General features: G+C 44.9%; 1 protein-coding gene across 15 annotated transcripts in view; it reads left to right on the top strand.

Annotated features, from left to right (window-relative positions):
• The window catches only part of PDE4DIP (phosphodiesterase 4D interacting protein), a 1,465,918-nt gene that overhangs the window by 965,183 nt on the left and 480,199 nt on the right, over positions 1-20,536 (top strand). For all 15 annotated transcript variants that reach the window (XM_069641322.1, XM_069641325.1, XM_069641324.1 and 12 more), the window contains 2 exons: positions 750-962; positions 18,646-18,804. In XM_069641322.1, the coding sequence (XP_069497423.1) occupies positions 750-962; positions 18,646-18,804 (372 nt within the window). The remainder of the gene's footprint in view (positions 1-749; positions 963-18,645; positions 18,805-20,536) is intronic.

Genomic DNA, 20,536 nt, shown 5'->3' on the forward strand with positions numbered 1-20,536 from the left:
GCTATAGTGTTTAAGTGATTCCCTGACTGCAGGTGTGCTCAGAGGTCTTTGTACTCTTAATACAGCCATTCTCCCTCCTAGACTAAGCCTGGTTGCTCAGCCATAGCTACCAAACCTTTTCGGTGGTACATGCCAATCTAAGAATTTGAGCCCTGTGCATCTAAGAGTGAGTCTTCTCTAGTCCTACCTTAGGTGGACTTTAGTAACACTCCCTAACAATCCCCCTTAAAGCTCTGAGGCTCCCACGCAGTATTCCAGGCCCAAGTAAATCAATATCTTAATGCATTCTAGAAACAATGGTATAGTGAATCCAACAACATTGAAGGGGGTGATGATCTGCCGCTTTGTTCCAAATCATTTAAGTGCTAATGGGAATTGTAAACTGTTGACAATAGTAGTGCTCAGTTCAGTTGTAAAATTGGTCATCACCTTTGTGCTTTTCTTGAAAAGGATCTTTTTTCTTTTTGCAATTCCCATTGCGTTTCTTGTTTTTTTTTATTTGCAAATTGTAATGTTCAAATGTTTACATGTTTTGGCCCATGTTAGTAAAAAAGCCCCTTGGCTGCAATAGATAGCTTAACATCTCCACGGTTAGACCACAAATAACGTTTCAAGTGTGCGTGACCTCTGGAAACAGTAGCATTCCCATGGCAATATGTCAAGTGATTTCTTGAAAGGTTTTATTTTTGCATCTATTTTGGCAATATTTCTCCTTAAGGATATTTGTATTGACTTTATTTTCTTGTCAGGTCCCTGGGTCACCGCCTCGTACTCAGCCTGAGGTAGATCTTCTTAACCTACAGAATTCATTATTCTGCACTCAGCTGGAGATGCAGAAGGCCCAGAGGGCAGTGCGGCAGAAGGAGCGTCAACTGACAGATGCCAGGCGAGCTCAGCAGATGCTGGAGGCTGAGCTACGGGATGCACAACAGCAGAAAGAGAGCACATGGACTCACAACCAGGTAATATATGTCAGTAAATCAAGGGGCAGATATATGATGCACAAAGACGTTTGTTTTGTCAGTTCATTTTCTCTAGCCCATGTCCTGGGTTATTTGATGAACGCTCGGACTAACGGGGGTCAGTTGGAATGTTGTCGCAGATTTCTCAATAAAATCTTCTCAGCAGCAGATTTCTGGGCACTGGAATACGTCTTTCATGAACGACCTAACTAGGTAGTTTGTCATCCACTCTTTCATAAAGTGATAAATAAGATGTTATGTAGTATAACAAAGGAAGTAGTTGGGGTTTTGTTATGGGCTCAACTTCTTCTGCCAGCGACATAAATATACCACCTTGATAGGTTGTGTCGCGTTGGTGTGTCGTTTTTTAGGAGGGACCAAACCCCCCACCCCTCCCCCCGGCTTCTTACAGTGTACATTAGACACACCCAAAGCTGCACCACCGACATTAGTTAGACTCCAAATGTGGCATAATATATTTTGCCCATAGACTGTTTAACAGTCTATGGGCAAAATCAAGTAATAAATATCACCTGAAAACCACCAAATGGCTTAAGGAAATGTATATTATGCCACATTTGGAGTCTAACTAATGTTGGTGGCGCAGCTTTGGGTGTGTCTAATGTACATGGTATAACCAATGCACTGCTGTGATTGTGTCCCCATTGACTCAACCACAATTTCATTCAAAAAGCACTATCGTGAGTTGGCAATCCCAGAACCAAACTGTGAGTTACTGAAATACCAGTTGAGTTAGGCTTAAGGAACCTTTACTGCCTCAATGGTATGGTATAGGTGCAGCCCTACATATTGCTTTGTTGAGCAAGAACAATAATGTAATTTTCCCTATCGCCATTAAGGGCACAGAGGTGACTCCTCCTGTGAGCACTTCTGTGGATTCGGTCCTCGATGCAATTTTGATTCTTGGGTCTAATCAATAGATATAAATCCAGGCAGTCCCAGATTTCCATGTGTTTCGCCTTCTTGTAATGCAAAAAATCATGAATTGCTCCAGCATGTATGTGCATTGTGGGAGGCATTTACATGGATTCTTATGGAATCTGTCAGCTTTGAGTAGGCCGAATCCATACCATCTCTGCAGCTATCATAATCGTGTGCGCACTGAGCTGCCTGACAAATACAAGAAAAGGAGGGGTTACTTCATGACTATTCATGCATTTTACCACTCTGGACAGGCCCAAAGTGAGACCTTAAATATGCATTCTTTTAATTGTAATATGTCAAATTGTGGAAGGGCTAATTTTCATATCCTACTTGATTTGATTTTTAAATTTTCAACGCACATATCCCGCCGGGGAGCCTGCCAGCGGACTGCATCTAGGCGCAGGTGGATTTGTAACTACGCATATAAGTATGTTTTCAGTTTTTTCCGAAAAGTAGTTAAAGAATGTATTTACCATAAATGTAAAGGAAGGGAATTCCAGGCTCGAGGCCCCACAACAGAGAAATGTATGTCACCCCAAGTAGTGGTTCTAGAAGGGGGAATTACCAACAGGCTTTTTCCCATCGATCGCAGTGTCCGAGTAGGCTGATGACTTAAAATTCTAGATGTCAAGTAAGTAGGAGCGGGCCGTAAATACATTGAAAGACAAGGCATACAAATTTGAAGTGTATTCGCTGCTGCATTGGAAGCCAATGGAAGCCACTGAAGGCTCTTCCGAAACTCTGAGATCAATGATTTCTGTGGTAGTGAGAACATCAGTTGCACCGCAGAATTCTGTGTAACCTGAAGCCGCTGAAGTTGGTATTTGGGTATCCCAGCCAACAGGGCTGGTATACTTTATTGTGCATGAGGGATTAATTTTGAAGACCAGAGACAGATTACTGAAACTCTGAGAACATGTATTTCAATTCTTGTACTACCTTCCCAGTGCTAAGAATGTGTCATTTACTGCTAATTTCACTTAACACTGCAGAAACATACATGCATCATTGAAGTGGTTAATGGTGGTTGTATGAGAGAATTGTTAATCTAAACCCAGCTGAGCAGCAAAAGCACCACACATTTAATCCAAATCTTCATCAACCAGCTCTAATATAGCGCCCTGACTTTGATAATCACAAACCATGAGCAGGTACCATCCGCCAGCCACAGACGCATCACTATTGAGCCTTCTAAAATGTGATAAAGTGACAAATTAATTCTTTTCAGTGAAAATGCATCCTACATTCTATCCTGTGTCTGCTGCCTGTGAGAGGGCTGGAGCCCTCTCCCACCCCGATCCAGTGCCTTGAAGCACTATGGATGCCCCAACCCCTCCACGCAACATAATAGAGGCGGGGGAAGCCCTGACGTCGTGCCTGCAAGGTAGGCCAGTGAGCCAATATCACTATGGCAGTATTTACGAGCTGCACCCGATGAGCAGCTTCTTTATCCTGAGAAAGAGCACCAGAAGAATAACCGCTGCAAGTTCTACAAGGTTCACCATGATCGGCACACTCCAAAATGGCTGCACCATTATTTGCACTGTGGGAACGTCACGTGATCGTGGGAGTGTGGTCTCGCGAGATCTGGACCTAACGAGATCTCGTGAGCCCGCACTCTGCGAGACAACGTTCCCGCCAGTGTTGGCAAAGCGCCAGACCAGGAGGTCGACGGAGAGCGCTGCTCCTGATGAGGAGCCATCGGAACTGAGGCCCTTAAGAACCTAATGACACCAGCTTCCAGGGCATAACTCCAAAGCCATAGGAGGCCACATGGGAGCTCTGGAAGCTTGCAGCGTGCCATCTTTGTGCACACCTTGCCCCCAGTGATGCAACTGGTAGGGCCCTGAACTGAAATGTGAGTAGTTCCCCCGTTGCAGCGTACCAAGTTTATGCCCACCTGTTTGTCTCGTAATAAAGACAGTTAAAGCCCATTGCAGCATCCTGTCGTCCTTTACGGCCACAACATGCACCTTTGTAGATGCAGCTGTGTATGGCTGTTGCCATACCCTGATTGGTCCTCGTACCAACCATTGCCCATTGGCCAAGCCGGCAGGCGGAAGCCGGTCTCGCAGCCGAAGGGCCGCAACAAAAGGGCCTGTCTGTGCCTGTCCAGGCCATTCTTGTCTTCGGCCAGAAACTCTGTCACCCCATTCAAGTTAACTTAACTGTAAGTACTACCTCCATTTCATTGTTCCCAAACTAGTAGTGATCCATCTTGCATCCTTGCCCTACCATCTGCAACTGCCAGTCTTAACAGCATCCCACGGTCCTTCTACCCACCTGCTGGGGACTTAAACACTTTCGTCCGACTCACCAGTCATCGCCTCACTTGCTGCTCCTAAGACCTCTGAAGTTCCACAACCAGCTCTATCATCGCATGCACTCATCTTGCCCCTCGGCCTTCTGCGTGAGCATAGCCATCGCACGCTCAGCTCGGCACACATGACCGCCACGTCCAATCCATAACCATCTGTGCAGGCTGCCCTAACCTGCATATATGCACCTTGAACAATCGGCCCACACACCCTAGGCCGTACTGGGTACTGCTCACGCCTATCGACATGTTTATGCTGCCCACCCACTGTGTTTATAAATTATAACATGCAAATGTACTGCCGATATCTACACTATCGCAGAAGTACTCTTATTTGAAATGTATGGTTACTATATGTCTTGTTAGCCCACTGTGATGTGCAATAGAATGTAGGTATAGTCTACTTCTCTGATTGTTGGATTAGCTTCCTATAGACACCTGCGCTCTCTGCTAAACTTGTTTGTAGCGCTAAAACTGCCCATTAACAGCTGCATGTAAAACATGTCCTACAACACCCAATAGCCATACACCTGTTTGCCCCTCTGGCCCTCGAGGAATGATTAATCTCACGATGCGGACCATCTGCATGCCAGCATAGCCTGACACTTTTACGCCATCCAGTGCAGCAGACTTAGCACTGCATCGCCCACCGGCCTAAACATTCTGTATTTACCTGTGCATCCCTGCCTGCCTAACTGGTGCCTGACCAGTTTGTATTTTACCCTGCTGCCTGCCTAATTGATGCCCAATGTGTTTGTATTTTACTTGTGAACCCAAGCCTGCCTAACTGGTGCCCAAATAGTTTGTATTCTACCTTGCTGCCTGTCTAATTGGTGCCCAAACAGTTTGTATTTTACCCTGCTGCCTGCCTAATTGGTGCCCAAACAGTTTGTATTTTACCTGTGCACCCCTGCCTGCCTAACAGGTGACCAAACAGTTTGTATTTTACCTTGCTGCCTGCCTAATTGGTGCCCAAACAGTTTGTATTTTACCTGTGCACCCCTGCCTGCCTAACTGGTGCCCAAACAGTCTATATTGTATCCATGCACCCTTCCCTGCTAAATTGATGCCCATACTATATTTGTACTGCCACTGTGCCAACCCGAATCCTGCCTGACCCACATCATGGCAGGAAAAAACCCCAACCTGGAACACATCCCCCCCTACACTTTTCCTACCCTCCTTCAGCCTCCCTCCTGCCCTACACGCCCTGATGCCTAACCACACTCACAACTTTTCCTACCCGTCAGCTCGTAGCCTAGGAAGCTCACACTGCCCTGAGCGCCCCCTACTCATCCCAAGCCGTCCCAGACCCACCATAATAAGAAACCAACTACTGGGAGCGCACCGCCCACCTACTCCTCCTAACACTCAGAGGAAACAATAATTTCAACAACCCCCCACCACACACAGAGGCCTACTACCCCATCTAACGCCCACAAGCACACTAGACCCTCATCTCGCCCCAACACGGGGAATGCGCTAGCATCCTCACACACCCCACTCCAATGTGCCCGTATCAACGCTAGCTTGCTTCCTTCTCGTGCCACTGAAATTCACAACCTCCTCACCGACCTAGACTTGGACATACTCACCATCACCAAAACATGGCTCAATAGCGCATCAGGACCAGCCACATGTCTAACCCTCGCACCAGGCTATTCCATCTTCCGTCAGGACAGAACAGCTAGCACAGGTGGCCCTTGACATTAGACAAATTAACTCTTCAGTAGGTGAGAATTCAGATACTCTCTCTGCAAAACTCTCCCTCTCACCCAACAATACCACACCTTCCACATCATCTACCGTCCACCAGGCCCAATACTTGACTTTCACAGGAATCTCTTGCACTTGCTAGGTGATGACCTAACCTAAAAAAACTCTACTAAAACAATCCTTCTAGGGGACTTCAACCTCGGCTTCAAGTTGTTGGCCAAAGCACTCCAGGAAATGAGTTTCCGCCAAAGAGTCACTGACCACATGCACACTAAATGTTGTAGCCTAAATCGGATAGCCGACCACAGCTGTGCTGTAGATATCAGCTCCAATGCCCCCTGTCCCTGGACTGACCACAACCTCATACACTTCTTCGTCCCGACCACTAACACTACTAAAACCACTCAACCATTCCCCCCGGCAGTAGCCAGATCCACATGACTCCTGACTAAAGATAGGATCCTCCCCTTCTTGGAGGCGTCAGTTCCGAAACCTCCGTTCTCCAAGGACCCCTTGGCACTGGTAGAACTCTATAACTCTACAATCAAAGCAGCAGTTGATACCATTTGAAAAAAAGCAAAATCAAATAAACACTCTAACTCTTGGTTCACTCCTGGACTACAAGTACTTTGCGCCCAGAAACGCTCTGCACTTAACAAGTGGCAATCCTCACCCCACAAATCCACGCTAGAGGTCTACCAAACTCTGGCCACTCAATACAAAAAATCCATCAAGATGGCTAAAGCGGCAGCCTACAATGCAAGAATCTCAAATGCAAAATCTAGATCAACTGAGCTATTTGCTATATTCAAGGAACTGGCAGCCCCTCCTAAGCAAAACCCAAGAAATCGGGAAAGACGAAACCTGGTGCACCAATATCCAGGCTGCTATGATAAATAAAATCAACCTCCTCCAGAAAAACATCAAATCGCACTACAAAGCACTAAAAAAAAAGCTAGCTCGCCCAGCACACCTTTCCTGAAGCCTAATATCAATAATAAAAAGCTCTTCTCCTTCAGAGAAGTCACTGAACCCGAACCCCTAGCCATCATGAAGAAAATCAAACCATCTCTTAGTTAAGGGGATATCTGCCCTGCTAGCCTCGTAAAAGACTGCGCAGACTCTCTAGCACCATTCATTACAGCCTTCATCAACGCCTCCTTTGAATTGGGCATTTTTCCCGCCACCCTCAAAGGATCATGGGTTCACCCCCTGCTCAAAAACCCTCCCTGGATCCAGGTTTACCAAACCACTACAGACCTATAACTACCGTGCCATCTCTGCTCAACATTTTGGACAAGGCTGCCTATGTACAAATTCAACATTTTCTGGAAACCAACAATATCCTTGGCCAGAGACAATCACGCCACGGAACAGAGTCCGCATTATCGACCTTAAAAACCAGTTAGGAGAAATCATGGACAAAGGCAAGCCAGCGCTGCTCCTGCTCCTTGACCTGTCAGCAGCTTTTGATCTTGTAGATCACAAGACACTCTGCAGGCATCTCATGGATGCCCTTTTCTCCAAGGAAGCCACTTCTTGGATCACCTCTTTCTTGGAAGGAAGACTTATGAGAGTCTTCTCTGATCAGGCCTATGCTAGCCCAACCGCCATCCACTGTGGAGTTCCACAAGGTTCGTGCACCTCGCCTACACTATACAACATATTTACCCTACCACTTTTTATTGACTTGGATAATCACGGCATAGCATAAACCAACTACGCCGGTGATACCCAAGTTCTCATCCCCCTCTCTGGCTCCTATGACCTCGACTTGGCTACACTCAACAAAACATATGCCCTCATCCAAGCCTGGATGGCGGCTAAAGAGACAAAACAGAGATCCTCCTAGCAGGACCAAAGGAAACCCTCAACAGACTTGACAGCCAATATAAATCCTTTAATATTGCGAACACCGTTATAACAACCTCCAGAAGCAGTCAAAACATTGGAAGTGTCCCTGGATTCCACCCTCTCAATGACGTGCCAAGTCAGTGCCATCTCCTCATCGGCACCACTCACCAGCAAGATCATCAATGCAGTCAAACCATACCTCTTTCCCAAAAACAACCTCACTATAGCTAGAGCCACTATTGGGGCTAAGCTGGACTATTGCAACATTCTTTTTCTAGGTACCGCAACAAAAAAACCTCAATAAACTGCAAATCACTGAAAATAATGCCCTTAGAGCGGCATTAAGCATCCCTAATAGGGAGCACATCTCTCAGGCCGGATACAAAGCCCACTGGCTTCCTGTCAAAGAGCGCATACTATTCAAAACCTTGACCATCACTGACAGATGCCTATCCCCCTCAGCCCCTCCTTACCTGGCAAAAAAAAATCGCGACCCAAGAAAGCCCAACACTCCAACCAGCTCCTCGTCCTGGTTGTCAAGAGCCAAAGCTGGTGGGGCGAGCTTTCTATTCCTAGCACCTAAAAGATGGAACAACCTACCCACCGCTCTCAGGAATGAGACCTCCCTCACAGCCTTTCCGGAAATCACTAAAAACGAAGCTTTTCAACTAGCCCTACCTGCGTAGATACTGGATAAGTTGACAAACCTAGTTTTATAATGACGCTGGCGGGTGGTTCTTAATTATTGGTTGTAGCCGTGAGTTACTTGGTTGTTGGGTATTTGAAATAATGGGTCAAACCTACTGACTTGTCAATCAATGAACGTTTTTAATGTTGTAACACACATAGATCACAGGCCTAGCAGAACATGCTAGGTGCAGGTGAAGCGGAGCCAACGCGCGTTTCGACCGTAGTCTTTATGAAGGCAGAGGAATGGTGGGTGATCCTGTGCAGGATAGCCAATGTGTAATTGGGCGGATACTGCTCCATGGGTCACACCAAATTTTGGTTCAACCTGTATTTTGCATTGGTGTCAGGATTCATTCTCATTCAACTCTTCCTTCCAGATATGCACATAACCAAGCCTAACACATGGCTCGTATCTTTCTGTGTTTGGCACATATAAGCACCACCTGGTTGCCAATACAGTGCAAGAGCGAAGAGAATGGGGATTGAGAATGAGTCCTCCCTAGTCACATTCCTTTGTCATCCCTCCTACATTAAGTCCTTCTTCATCACACTGCTTGTCCTTCCTCAGTCCTTCTCCTTTGTTGCAGTCTTTCTTCTTTTCCTTTGTCGTGCTCCTTTTCCTTTGTTGCGCTCCTTTGCCTTTGTCCCCCTTCTTTGTCGGGCTCCTTCTCCATTGTCAGGCTCCTTCTCCATCTGCTTTGCTACGCTCCTTCGCCGCGCACCTTCTCCTTCGCTGCGCTCCTTCTCCTTCGCTGCGCTCCTCCTTCGTCACGCTCCTTCTCCTTTGTCGCGCTTATTCTCCTTTGTCGCGCTTCTTCTCCTTTGTCACTGTGCTTCTCCTTTGTCAGGGTCCTTCTCATTTGTTGGGGTCCTTCACCAACTTGTTTGTTGCACTCTTTCTCCTTCATCATTCTTCACCATCTTCTCCATCTCCTTTGTTAAGCTCCTTTTCCTTTGACGCGCTCCTTCGCCCTTGTCGCCCTCCTTCGCCCTTGTCGCCCTCCTTCTCCTTTGTCGCCCTCCTTCTCCTTTGTCGCCCTCCTTCTCCTTTGTCGCGCTCCTCTCCTTTGTCGTCCTCTTATCCTTTGTCGCGCTCCTTCTACTTTGTTGTCCCCTTTGTCGCCCTTCTTCTTCTTTGTCGTCCTCTTTCACCATCTTCTTTGCCACCCTCTTTCACCATCTTCTTTTTCGCCCTCTTTCACCATCTTCTTTTTCGCCCTCTTTCACCATCTTCTTTTCGCCCTCTTTCACCATCTTCTTTTCGCCCTCTTTCACCATCTTCTTTGTAGCCCTCTTTCACCATCTTCTTTGTCGCCCTCTTTCACCATCTTCTTTGTTGCCCTCTTTCACCATCTTCTTTCTCGCCCTCCTTGTCCTCTGTTGCCGTCACCCTCTTCCTTCTCCTCCCTAATCGCCCTCTTCCTTCTCCTCCTTTGTTGCCCTCCTTCACCATCCTCTTTGTTGCCCTCCTTCACCATCCTCTTTGTTGTCCTCCTTCACCATCCTCTTTGTTGCCCTCCTTCCCCATCTCCTTTATCGCCCTCCTTCCCCATCTCCTTTATCGCCCTCCTTCCCCATCTAATTTGTTGCCTTCCTTCACCCTCATCTTTGTCGCGCTCCTTCTCCTTTGTCGTGCTCCTTCTCCTTTGTCGCGCTCCTTCTCCTTTGTCGCGCTCCTTCTCCTTTGTCGCCCTCCTTCTCCCTTGTCGCCCTCCTTCTCCTTTGTCGCCCTCCTTCTCCCTTGTCGCCCTCCTTCTCCCTTGTCTCCCTCCTTCTCCCTTGTCTCCCTCCTTCTCCCTTGTCGCCCTCCTTCTCCTTTGTCGCCCTCCTTCTTTGTCACGCTCCTCTCCTTTGTCACGCTCCTCTTCTTTGTCGTCCTCTTAACCTTTGTCGCGCTCCTTCTACTTTGTCGTCCCCTTTGTCGCCCTTCTTCTTCTTTGTCACCCTCTTTCACCATCTTCTGTCGCTGTCTTTCACCGTCTCCTTTGTCGCCGTCTTTCACCGTCTCCTTTGTCGCACTCTTTCTCCTTCGTCATGCTTCACCATCTTCTCTCTCCTTTGTTAAGCTCCTTTTCCTTTGTTAAGCTCCTCTTCCTTAGTCGTGATCCTTTTCCTTTGTCGTGATCCTTTTCCTTTGACACGCATCTTCTCCTTTGATGCGCGCCTTCTAATTTGTCGCGCTCCTTTCCATTGTCGCGCTCCTTTGTCGTGCTCCTTTGTCACCCTCTTTCACCATCTTCTTTGCCACCCTCTTTCACCATCTTCTTTGTCACCGTCTTTCACCATCTTCTTTTTCGCCCTCTTTCACCATCTTCTTTTTCGCCCTCTTTCACCATCTTCTTTTCGCCCTCTTTCACCATCTTCTTTGTCGCCCTCTTTCACCATCTTCTTTGTCGCCCTCTTTCACCATCTTCTTTTCGCCCTCTTTCACCATCTTCTTTGTCGCCCTCTTTCACCATCTTCTTTGTCGCCCTCTTTCACCATCTTCTTTCTCGCCCTCCTTGTCCTCTGTTACCGTCACCCTCTTCCTTCTCCTCCCTAATCGCCCTCTTCCTTCTCCTCCTTTGTTGCCCTCCTTCACCATCCTCTTTGTTGCCCTCCTTCACCATCCTCTTTGTTGCCCTCCTTCCCCATCTCCTTTATCGCCCTCCTTCCCCATCTAATTTGTTGCCTTCCTTCACCCTCCTCTTTGTCGCACTCCTTCTCCTTTGTCGCGCTCCTTCTCCTTTGTCACGCTCCTTCTGCTTTGTCACGCTCCTTCTCCTTTGTCACACTCCTTTTCTCACGCTCCATCCTTTTGTCGCTCTCCGTCTCGTTGGTCGCACTCCTCCTCCTCCTTTGTCGCCCTCCATCTCCTTTGTCGCCCACCTTCTCCTCCTTTGTTGTCCTCCTTTGTCGCCCTCCTTCTCCATCTCCTTTGACACCCTCTTTCACCATCTCCTTTGTCGCCCTCTTTCTCCTTTGTGGCCCTCCTTCACCTTTGTGGTGGGGCCCTCCTTCTCCTTTGTGGCCCTCCTTCTCCTTTGTCATGCACCTTCTGCATCTTCCGTCCTTTGTCACAGTCCTTCTCCAGTTTTGCCCTACTGCCAGTCCTTTATCACAGTCCATTTTCCTCATCACATTACTTCTTCACCAAGGTCTTTCTCCTTTGCCATAGTCCTACTCCTTTGTATTAGTCCTTCTGCTTCATCCTAGCCTCACTGCCTCAGTCACAGTCGGTGTGTCAGTCAGTTGCCCTCTCTCACTCCCCCTGTATCACTTACTCCATCTTTCCTTCTTTCCCCTTCCCTATAGCCTGCTTTGTCTAGGTGTCTTTGTAGCTTGCTCTCTCTCATCCTTATTGCTTGACTGTGTAGTAAAATCCATTACAATATAACACAATATCGTCACAAAAATAATTGGTAGACCACAATCACTAAAAAAGACACTACTATACTAAGACATGAGCAATACAAATGAGAAATTCTGTGAAATAACTCTTGAGTCCATTTGTCACATCTCTCTGTCTTTGCAACGCCTACAAATTTAGGGAATAAGTCCTCTTGACCGCAGTGAGTCAGCACGCTAATACTTCCATCACTGTCTCATCTTTAGTGTTATTGCAGTATTTCACAGCCTACTTACACGTTTTAAAATTGTTTGACCTAAAGAGGGATAGGAGCCCTCCCATCTCCTTCTGTGATAATGCAGTCGCAAGAGCAAGAATTGCATTGCAGTCTTAACATCTTATCACTGTCACACTTCTCAGTTAGCCCCAATCTAAACCACATGAATAGATGAGACACCATAGGTCTCCATCTCCCATACATCATTATGTTTCAAAACCCGGGTCAGCCTGGGCGTTTGTCCAGTTTACAACATTGCCTCAATTCTCCTATCCCAAAATCTCTTCCTTGCTTACCCAAGGGAATCCCTAGTAATCATAGTAGAGCCATATGCATACAAAGTTATTTTCACCCAGGCTGGCACAGGATCTTCAAACGCGCATCCACACGTTATAAAAAAACTTTCAGTGTGACTCGGTATCGTCTGGACTATTGCATAATCAAATATATGATTGGTAAGAGTGCAGTACAATCAGTGATAGGACATACTATTTCCTCTAGATGCAGGGGTCCACTTATTGTTCCCTCTGAAAATGAAATGGGACTTCTAAGGATGGACACTTTAACTACAGTCACTGTGGAGCATGGTGAATCCCCCCAAACGCCAGCACCATAGATAGTCGCTGGGACAGGCTTCCGTTGACAACCGTCAAATGCCTGTGCAGGGGGATTTCCCCCCCAACTTCCCATTGAACCTCAGAATCCTACTAGCGGATTAGCCCATTCTATTCACATTCATTTCTAACTGTAGCCCCCCATGCTGTGTATCAAAGCAGACAGCCGAGAATCAAAGTGAGATACTACCTCTAAACATTTACGATTTCCACCAAAATTCATAAATTGGCATTTAGCTGGTCCCATCACCATGGTTAATGAGCATCTCCCGGATGTTGTAATTACAAAAGGTACCCAGTAGGTTATGTAATGCTCTTTATTTCGATTGTGGTCTCTAGAACATGCCCTGAAGAAAAAATAAAAACGATGTACAGAAGGGCACGTCTCGATGCTGTATGTCTGTTATTTCACAGGTGCAGCCTGGAGGGAAGAGGAAGCCAGAGCTGGTTGAGGTAGGTAATAGGGGTAGGTGGAGTGCAGTGGGAGAGAGGTGTTGGACCCCAACCACCAAAATAGACAGGAGGGAGCCAAAAGAAAACCTTGCGGATGGAATCCTTCACAGCTTTCTTTTGCAGAATGTCTTTTATTTGCAGGTTTTAGACCTCAAATCACTTATTTCTGTGCGCATGAGTAGCACAGCATCATCCGCAAATAGCAGTAGTGGAACATCCTACCCTTCCACCCTGGGTACTTGCAGTTGCTGCCCAGCCATAAACTTCCTGAAATCCTTCTGGAACAGGAGAACTGGAGTGTAACCCATCCTTCTATAAAATTGTCCCAGTCAGTTCTCCATTCAGGCCATATCCGATTATTTCCACATTACCATTGTAAAGAACCACATAGTATCTCTGACAATACAAACAACATCAAAAATCAATTATCATAAAACATTACATTAAAAAGACAATTAAGAGCACTTCAAAATTGATCGATAGTTATACACTCTCCTTGATATCAAATGGGACACCCAACTTCAGAGAATAAAAAAATTCTGACACAGCAATCCATACTGACGGCAGGTTGTTGCTTTGACACCTTTTCCATAAACTGTGTCTACCCAACTTATTCTGTGGAGCAACATTTTTAAATACACCATTTTTTGCAAAGCACTGGCTGGACATTCCAGTAAGAGATGCCTTGCGGTTTCTATTGCCCCTTTATCATTACAAAATCGGCACGTGGATTCATCACTGCAAATTTGTTTCCTTATAAGAATATCTCTCTTGTCGACAATAGGATCCATCTAAATCGCAAGAGGATTGATCTTAAAGAGCGATTGGAGAACAAAAGCAGATAGGGGGCCACTGTGCTTTTAGTTTTTGTGTCTGTGTGCAAGCTGGGGCGGCGAACCATAATTGTGGAACTGGTCAGTTGTACATCACCAATCCCCATTGCACAGGGCAATTTTCACATTTTTGGTGTTTGTTATCAAGTTGTTGAGATCAAAGTCGGCCTCCTTCAATATTAAAATGCACTGCCTGCCCTTGTTTCATTTCCATACACATTTGCAAAACTGTATACAGAATAAGTAGGTGCAATAATTAATTTGTGAAAAGGGGACACTACTCTCCAATGAACACGCACCTTCATTGATGAATGTCCAAGCTCGAAACGCATAGCTGCGATCGGGACTACGTGGGGCGCACTCAAAACCCATCTCCACATCTTGGCCTCCACTCTGTCCAACTGGCCATAACTGGCCTTAGCCAGAATTCCATCCCATATAATAATTTGGGTACCACCTTACCCTCATAGAAGTCGATGGCAGTTTTTATTGAAAAACTGCCATATTGTCCATCTATCTTTATTGATTGTACAAAGCGGATGCCTTCTGCTTTAAAATTGTGCAAATGTTCTGCAATGCCGGCTGCCCTGTTGTATAGAAGACGAGGTATGTTAACTGGAGGCTCAAGTCACTACAGTGTTTTCGAAGTGGCATTTAAGTATGCTTTGTTTTTCCCCCTTGGAGAACTTGGGGATTCTAGTTTTCCCTGGGTTCATTAGAAGACCATTGTCTTAAGCATGATTAGAAAAAGCACATAAAAGGCGCTGAAGACCAAAATATGTATTCTCAAAAATTAGAAAGTCATCAGCGTAAGCCATCTATGGAACCTTAAAAACACTCTGTGTAGGGATTATATAAAAGCAGACGGGTCTAAAGTCACCAACATCAGATATATAAAGATTAAAAAGACAGTGCCAGGACACAGCCCTGTCTCAGACCAGATAATGATTAGATCCTTCTTGACAGACTCCCCTCAATATTAAGTCTTACCTTGATTCCTGAACCCTCGTGGAGGCCCATTATCAGTTGTAATAGTCAACCTCGCATCCCCCATCTGGCACATTTTGACCAGAGTCTACTCCAGTCAACCCTATCAAATGCTGATTAGAGGTCGATTGAGGCAGCATAAGTGCTGCGGGTCCTATCTTCCCATGCTTTCTCTTGGATAACTTTTACCACCAAACCATTCATATTGGGCGAGCGGCCCTTGCAGAAGCCAGTTTGTAGCTTGTTCTTCCTACAATGAGTGTGACCAAGCCTCAAGATGTTGCAATAAAAGTGACGCAAAGACTTTACTGTCTACATCAATCAAAGTGATGAGACAGTAATTCTTAGGATTTGTCTTCACACACCTTTTAAAAATAGGCACAACAAAGGCCATCTGCCAGGATTCCCGAAAACATTCACCCAATATAATGCTCCTGAACAAAATAGTTAATACCGTGGCCCACACAGTAGGATCTTCCTTCAATATATTATTAGTTAAACCGTTTGGGCCCGATTTCCCCAAATGCGTACAGCGCTTTGAATTCTCCATCAGACTTGTCTGATGCCACTTCAGCAACATGGAAGGACTTCACATCTGGGGGCATAGAGCGTAGAGTTCTTCAGATGGGCTCGGGCTCAGCATTCAGCTGTTTGTTGGGTGTTGTGTCTTCCAGGGCATTATCTATTTGCCAAAATGTTCTGCATCTCTTGCATCATTCATAGTGAAGCAGACTGGAAGGAAAGTTATGCCGATTTGCCATTGATAATATATCCAGCACCCAGGAGAAGAGAAGAAGAAATACGAGCCAGTAATGAAGCTCCTTTGTTGACTGCTTAAGACCTATTGATCTCCTTGCAAGAGTGATAGTAATAGATGTGCTGCAAATGTTTCACCAAAAATGCTGATGGTAAACAAATAATGGCTACATTCAATCAAGAGGCAGAAATACTTCCACCAAGACTACAAGAACCTACTGTGATAAGATGCCTTTACCTGAAAGATCCTATTAGTACCATTTGTCATATTCTCCATTTGAAGAGAATTGTATGCCTTCCACAGCTTCACCTCCTGGTGGCTTGGCAGCCTTTTCAGAGGTTCTGCCAATGGATATAAAAGGGTTTAGGAAAAAGGACGGCCCCGAAACCAAAATGTCAAAACCAACAGCTTCTTTGAAGTTACATACTCCCATTTATTTCTTTACTATATAGACATTACTGATTACTTCTAAGGAAGAAATAAGAAGCAACCAATTTCAGATCAGACGTTTTTCTGAGTGTATGGCCACCACCTTGTTCTGTTACAATTCCATCTTCCAGGACAAGGCCTGTAAAATCTGTGAATGTTGTACTATCAGAAAGTGAGAGCAAATACATTAATCAGTTCATGAAAACGGTGACATTTTCTGCACCTTTAATTTCAAGGCCAGCTAATAAGGTAGCCATCTTAGTGAGACATGGCTGAGGAAATTAGGATAACATTGTTTGTCATACATCCACCTGGCAACAAGCAAGACAAAGACATTTCCCAATTCGAAGAAATATATGTTATGACCAGATTTTCGGCACTGCCATGGACAACATCTTTCACTGTAACAATCGATACAGACAAGTGGACTCCACTGTCACCTTTAGATTAAACTTGTTGTTATGTATTTCATAAGACTTCTCGTATCTGCATGCCAAGGTCATTAACACCTTATTCATGGATTCAGTCATCCCTTCACATTTCTGAAATTATCATTTACCCGTTTCACCCCACTCCCTCAGCTCGACAGCCATGAAGACATAAACGCAGTAGGGTAAAGGGCTGCTAAGGGTATAAAGTGGGATCGTTCCTTGTCCGCTATCACATTACTTGTGTTTTTAAAGTTTCAGTACCACAGTAATGCTTCGCCTCACTTTCAAAGGCGATGCAAAGTAGCTGTTTTTGAATGTTGATGACCTGGAGCATGCCCTGTACACGTTCTGCTTCATTAGGGAATATGTCAGTGAACGGGTGTGCAGGAGACTGGAATTGTATTGAAAATGATTGGAGTAATTCTTCTGTTAGTAATTGTTCTTCACATGCTGATTTTAAGTCATGGCAAGTCAGTGGCAGTTAGAGTAGACTTTTCATCTTTTGCCTGAGCAGCAAATGTGTGGCTCATAAATCACCACTGGTTACGACTGCTTTGAAAAGTTTTGGAGAATGCACCTTTTGTGCCCAAATGTTATCTTAGTTACTGTGTGTGTGATGTGCAGTGATTGTAGTCCAAAAGAGCCACCTAGTTATTTAAATTGGGGTGCAATCTGACAATAAAACCGTTAAACAGCTGTGGGTGAGGATAGTTATATACAGAGTATGCATGTTTCTGGTTTGATACTCCTACGGGCTGACTCGTGCCTACATCCTTCTGATATCTTTAATTGAGGACCACAAGAATGGGTAACACCTGTTACAAAGCACTCTGAAACTGGAATTTCTGGTAGGCAGCACCAAATATTATTAAAATAATCACTTGAAGTAGATTGATTCAGCCACATGCTACACAACCAAAGATTTAAGTAGGTACCCTATTTGAGAGCAATTTGATCCACTTCATATTTGTTTCATACGTTGCATGCTTTTTATCCGGCATATGCATCTTCTGTGCTGTCTTTCCTGGAAGGAGTATTACTCTATGTAGGCATGACTTTAGACCTTAAACTCCGAATCCACCAAAGCTATTCATGTACACAAATTAATAATATTATTTGTATACCATACCCAAAAGAATACAATTCCCAATATGAGTGCAAGAAAAAGTAAATTTGACAACAAACAACCTCTGTTTATAGATGGACAGCTGCACCAGCATGGAGAGCTAGTCACTAAAAATGGAATGTTTTCTAATCTTGGGGTTGGTGGAAGGGAAGAGGTGTTTAGCATGCAAAGCCTGGGATATTGATGCCCCTCTTGAAATTCAATCTGTGGCAAGTATTAGGTTGATGTCTGCTTAAATATCTGTAATCTTTTGGCTCAACCTCCACTTCAAACTCCACTTCGACTTTAACCTTCTTCAGGGACCCCTCTTAGCTTACCCAGAAAGGGCCAGGTATCCTCTTTTGTCTTTCCCAACTTCCTTAATGACCAGTCTGAAAAGAAAATATACATGGTCTCCCTTGTTAGTCTTCCACTTCCGTTATATGCACTTCTCTTCTAGATTCTGTTCACGGTAACCCTTAAGACCTATTTTATTGTCCTTAAATAAGATGCCTATTCTGCTGTTGCTCTGCACCATCTCCTTTTCTGTTTCTTTCTCCACCTTCTCTCAAATATATCATATCCTGCTATCCCTCCCACTCTATCCATTCTACCTCTACCCCCGAGAACAAATATCTGGTCCCCACCGCCTTTCTGCGCCACCAAGAATAATGTGCCCATTCTCCCGTCGAGCAATTCCATTCCGTGAATACTAATGTATAACTACCTTGGGTGATTTTTTGTCTTGTCTCTATTACTACATTTCATCTAAGATGCCTGATGAATGCTTTCTTCTTTGGAAACGAGTCTCTTGAGCCCAGCAGTGGACTTTTACCTAAATATTGCCATATGTCTTAAGTGCATGAGACTTTTTGTGCCTCTGGTCTAGCCCCATAGAGAAGATGCTGGCAGCGGCTGCATTATCGAATGTACATTTTTGTTTACAGGATCTGCATGTTACTCTGCATCAATTGCAGACACAGCTGCAGGAAACGACTCAGCAGTTGCAGACTGTGGAAGCACAAAAGGACTCCATGATCCAGGAGAAAGAGCTGATTATTCAGCGCCGGAATGAAACCTTGCTTCATAAAGAACAGCTTCTTCAGGTGATGTCTGATTTACTCAATCATCGCACCATAATATTTCTTTTAATTCTATTAAATGTCTTCGTTGTTGATTACTTTGTGATGTCTATCAATTGAAGTAACAAGACCTTTCTTGCTATGTGTTTATTTTGGTCACCTTTTTAGATTGGTTAGGTTAGGTGTGTATGAGGCACACTGATGCTGTGGGGCGCTAAGTTGACTTTTCTCCATGTTTGCTGAAATGTTGGCCTAGTTGCATTGAAAGCTGGGATTGAGGGGGTGGGGCGGGGCGGGGGTCAGTTCCCTTGTTTAAGGGTGTAATTTTGATGGCACAGTTAATCATTTACATTTTGTCCGTGATGACAATCGAGGCGTCCAGTGTGCTATTCTTTGGGTGCTGGAACCCCTTAAACCCTACAAAACATGCGTCTGATTTCTCATTTGTTCAATTTTCTTTTTATTCTGAGCACTGAAGCTGATCATAGTTGCTCTGTGTAATGGATTCAGCCATTGACATGTTTGCCCATTTCCACAGAACCAAGATATTCATTAATGGGGAGAAGCCCAATCATGAGCATCTTGCTAGTACATATGAGGGCCACCCAAACATTTGATGGCTTGGCATGTACTACCCCAAAGCACATCTCCTTTGAACTCAGTGGCACACAATGGTTCTCTTTCTGCGCAGTCTGAGAAATCTGGTACCATAATCCAAATCATAAGTCAGAATGAAGGGTCCGCTGAAGTTCTAACTCGGAGGACATAAGAAATGCTGTGCCACCACAGATTTCAGTACACGTGTAGCCCAAGAACCAAATAGATGATAAAGCAGTAAAGTGATGACGCCACTGAACTGTAGAGTGGAAAACACAGTATGAGCACCCATTATGAATTTAGAACACCATTTGGCTTGCAACTTATTAATCATGGCTAAGAATTGAATTGTAATCTCTTTGAAAGACTTTAAATTCTTTACAGATTTTGGGTCACTAGATTAACGTTAGCTTCCCATGGGCTGCATCAGTGCATTGTTTTTGTTTAGCATTATTGCAAACTGTTGTATAGAGATGGAGGATACAGATCTTCGCATTGCTGACACTGACAAATTGGGCAATTAAGTGATATCAAACACATCATCTGGTTCACTTCGTGGTCGACAATTACAATCATTATTGACCTTGTCTAAGAAGCCAACCTATTTTTTTAAATACATCTTTTCAATTCTACAACTCCAAGCAAATACCCTTCCCTGCACATTGTAAACATTTAGAGTCTACATGAACATGTATTAATTCTAGCAGGTGGCACAGGCACAAGTTGAGCAGGAGTTGGGCATATGACAAAAGAGAGAATCATAGTAGCACATGATAGTCGGTATGACTAATTATGCTAATGCACAACGGGCCTGGAACACCTAATGCATAATATCCCTGGCCTGTCCCAGAAAACTCGAATGGCAGAATGGTACAAGAGATAACTCTAGAAAGTGTTTATTTGAATGAGTCTTCATGCAGGTCGAAGACTAGATTTTCACAGGCTTCATACACTTTGTTTGACTCCAAAACTGTTGCACACCTCAGTACCACAGACCTCCCAGTGGAATCCGTAAACCACCTTAGGGTTTGAATGAAAAGTCTGGGTTAGTCCACCATAGACAAGGTGAAGGGAATATGGCATCAAGATAATTAGAATGTTCCATGTGTGTTGATCGGTCTATGCCATACCCTCAAGCTGGCTTGTTTTTCTGTTTTTC

The sequence above is a fragment of the Ambystoma mexicanum genome, chromosome 1q, assembly GCF_040938575.1.
Source record: "Ambystoma mexicanum isolate Mex_15411 chromosome 1q, UKY_AmexF1_1, whole genome shotgun sequence".
NCBI classification, from domain to species: Eukaryota; Metazoa; Chordata; class Amphibia; order Caudata; family Ambystomatidae; genus Ambystoma; species Ambystoma mexicanum.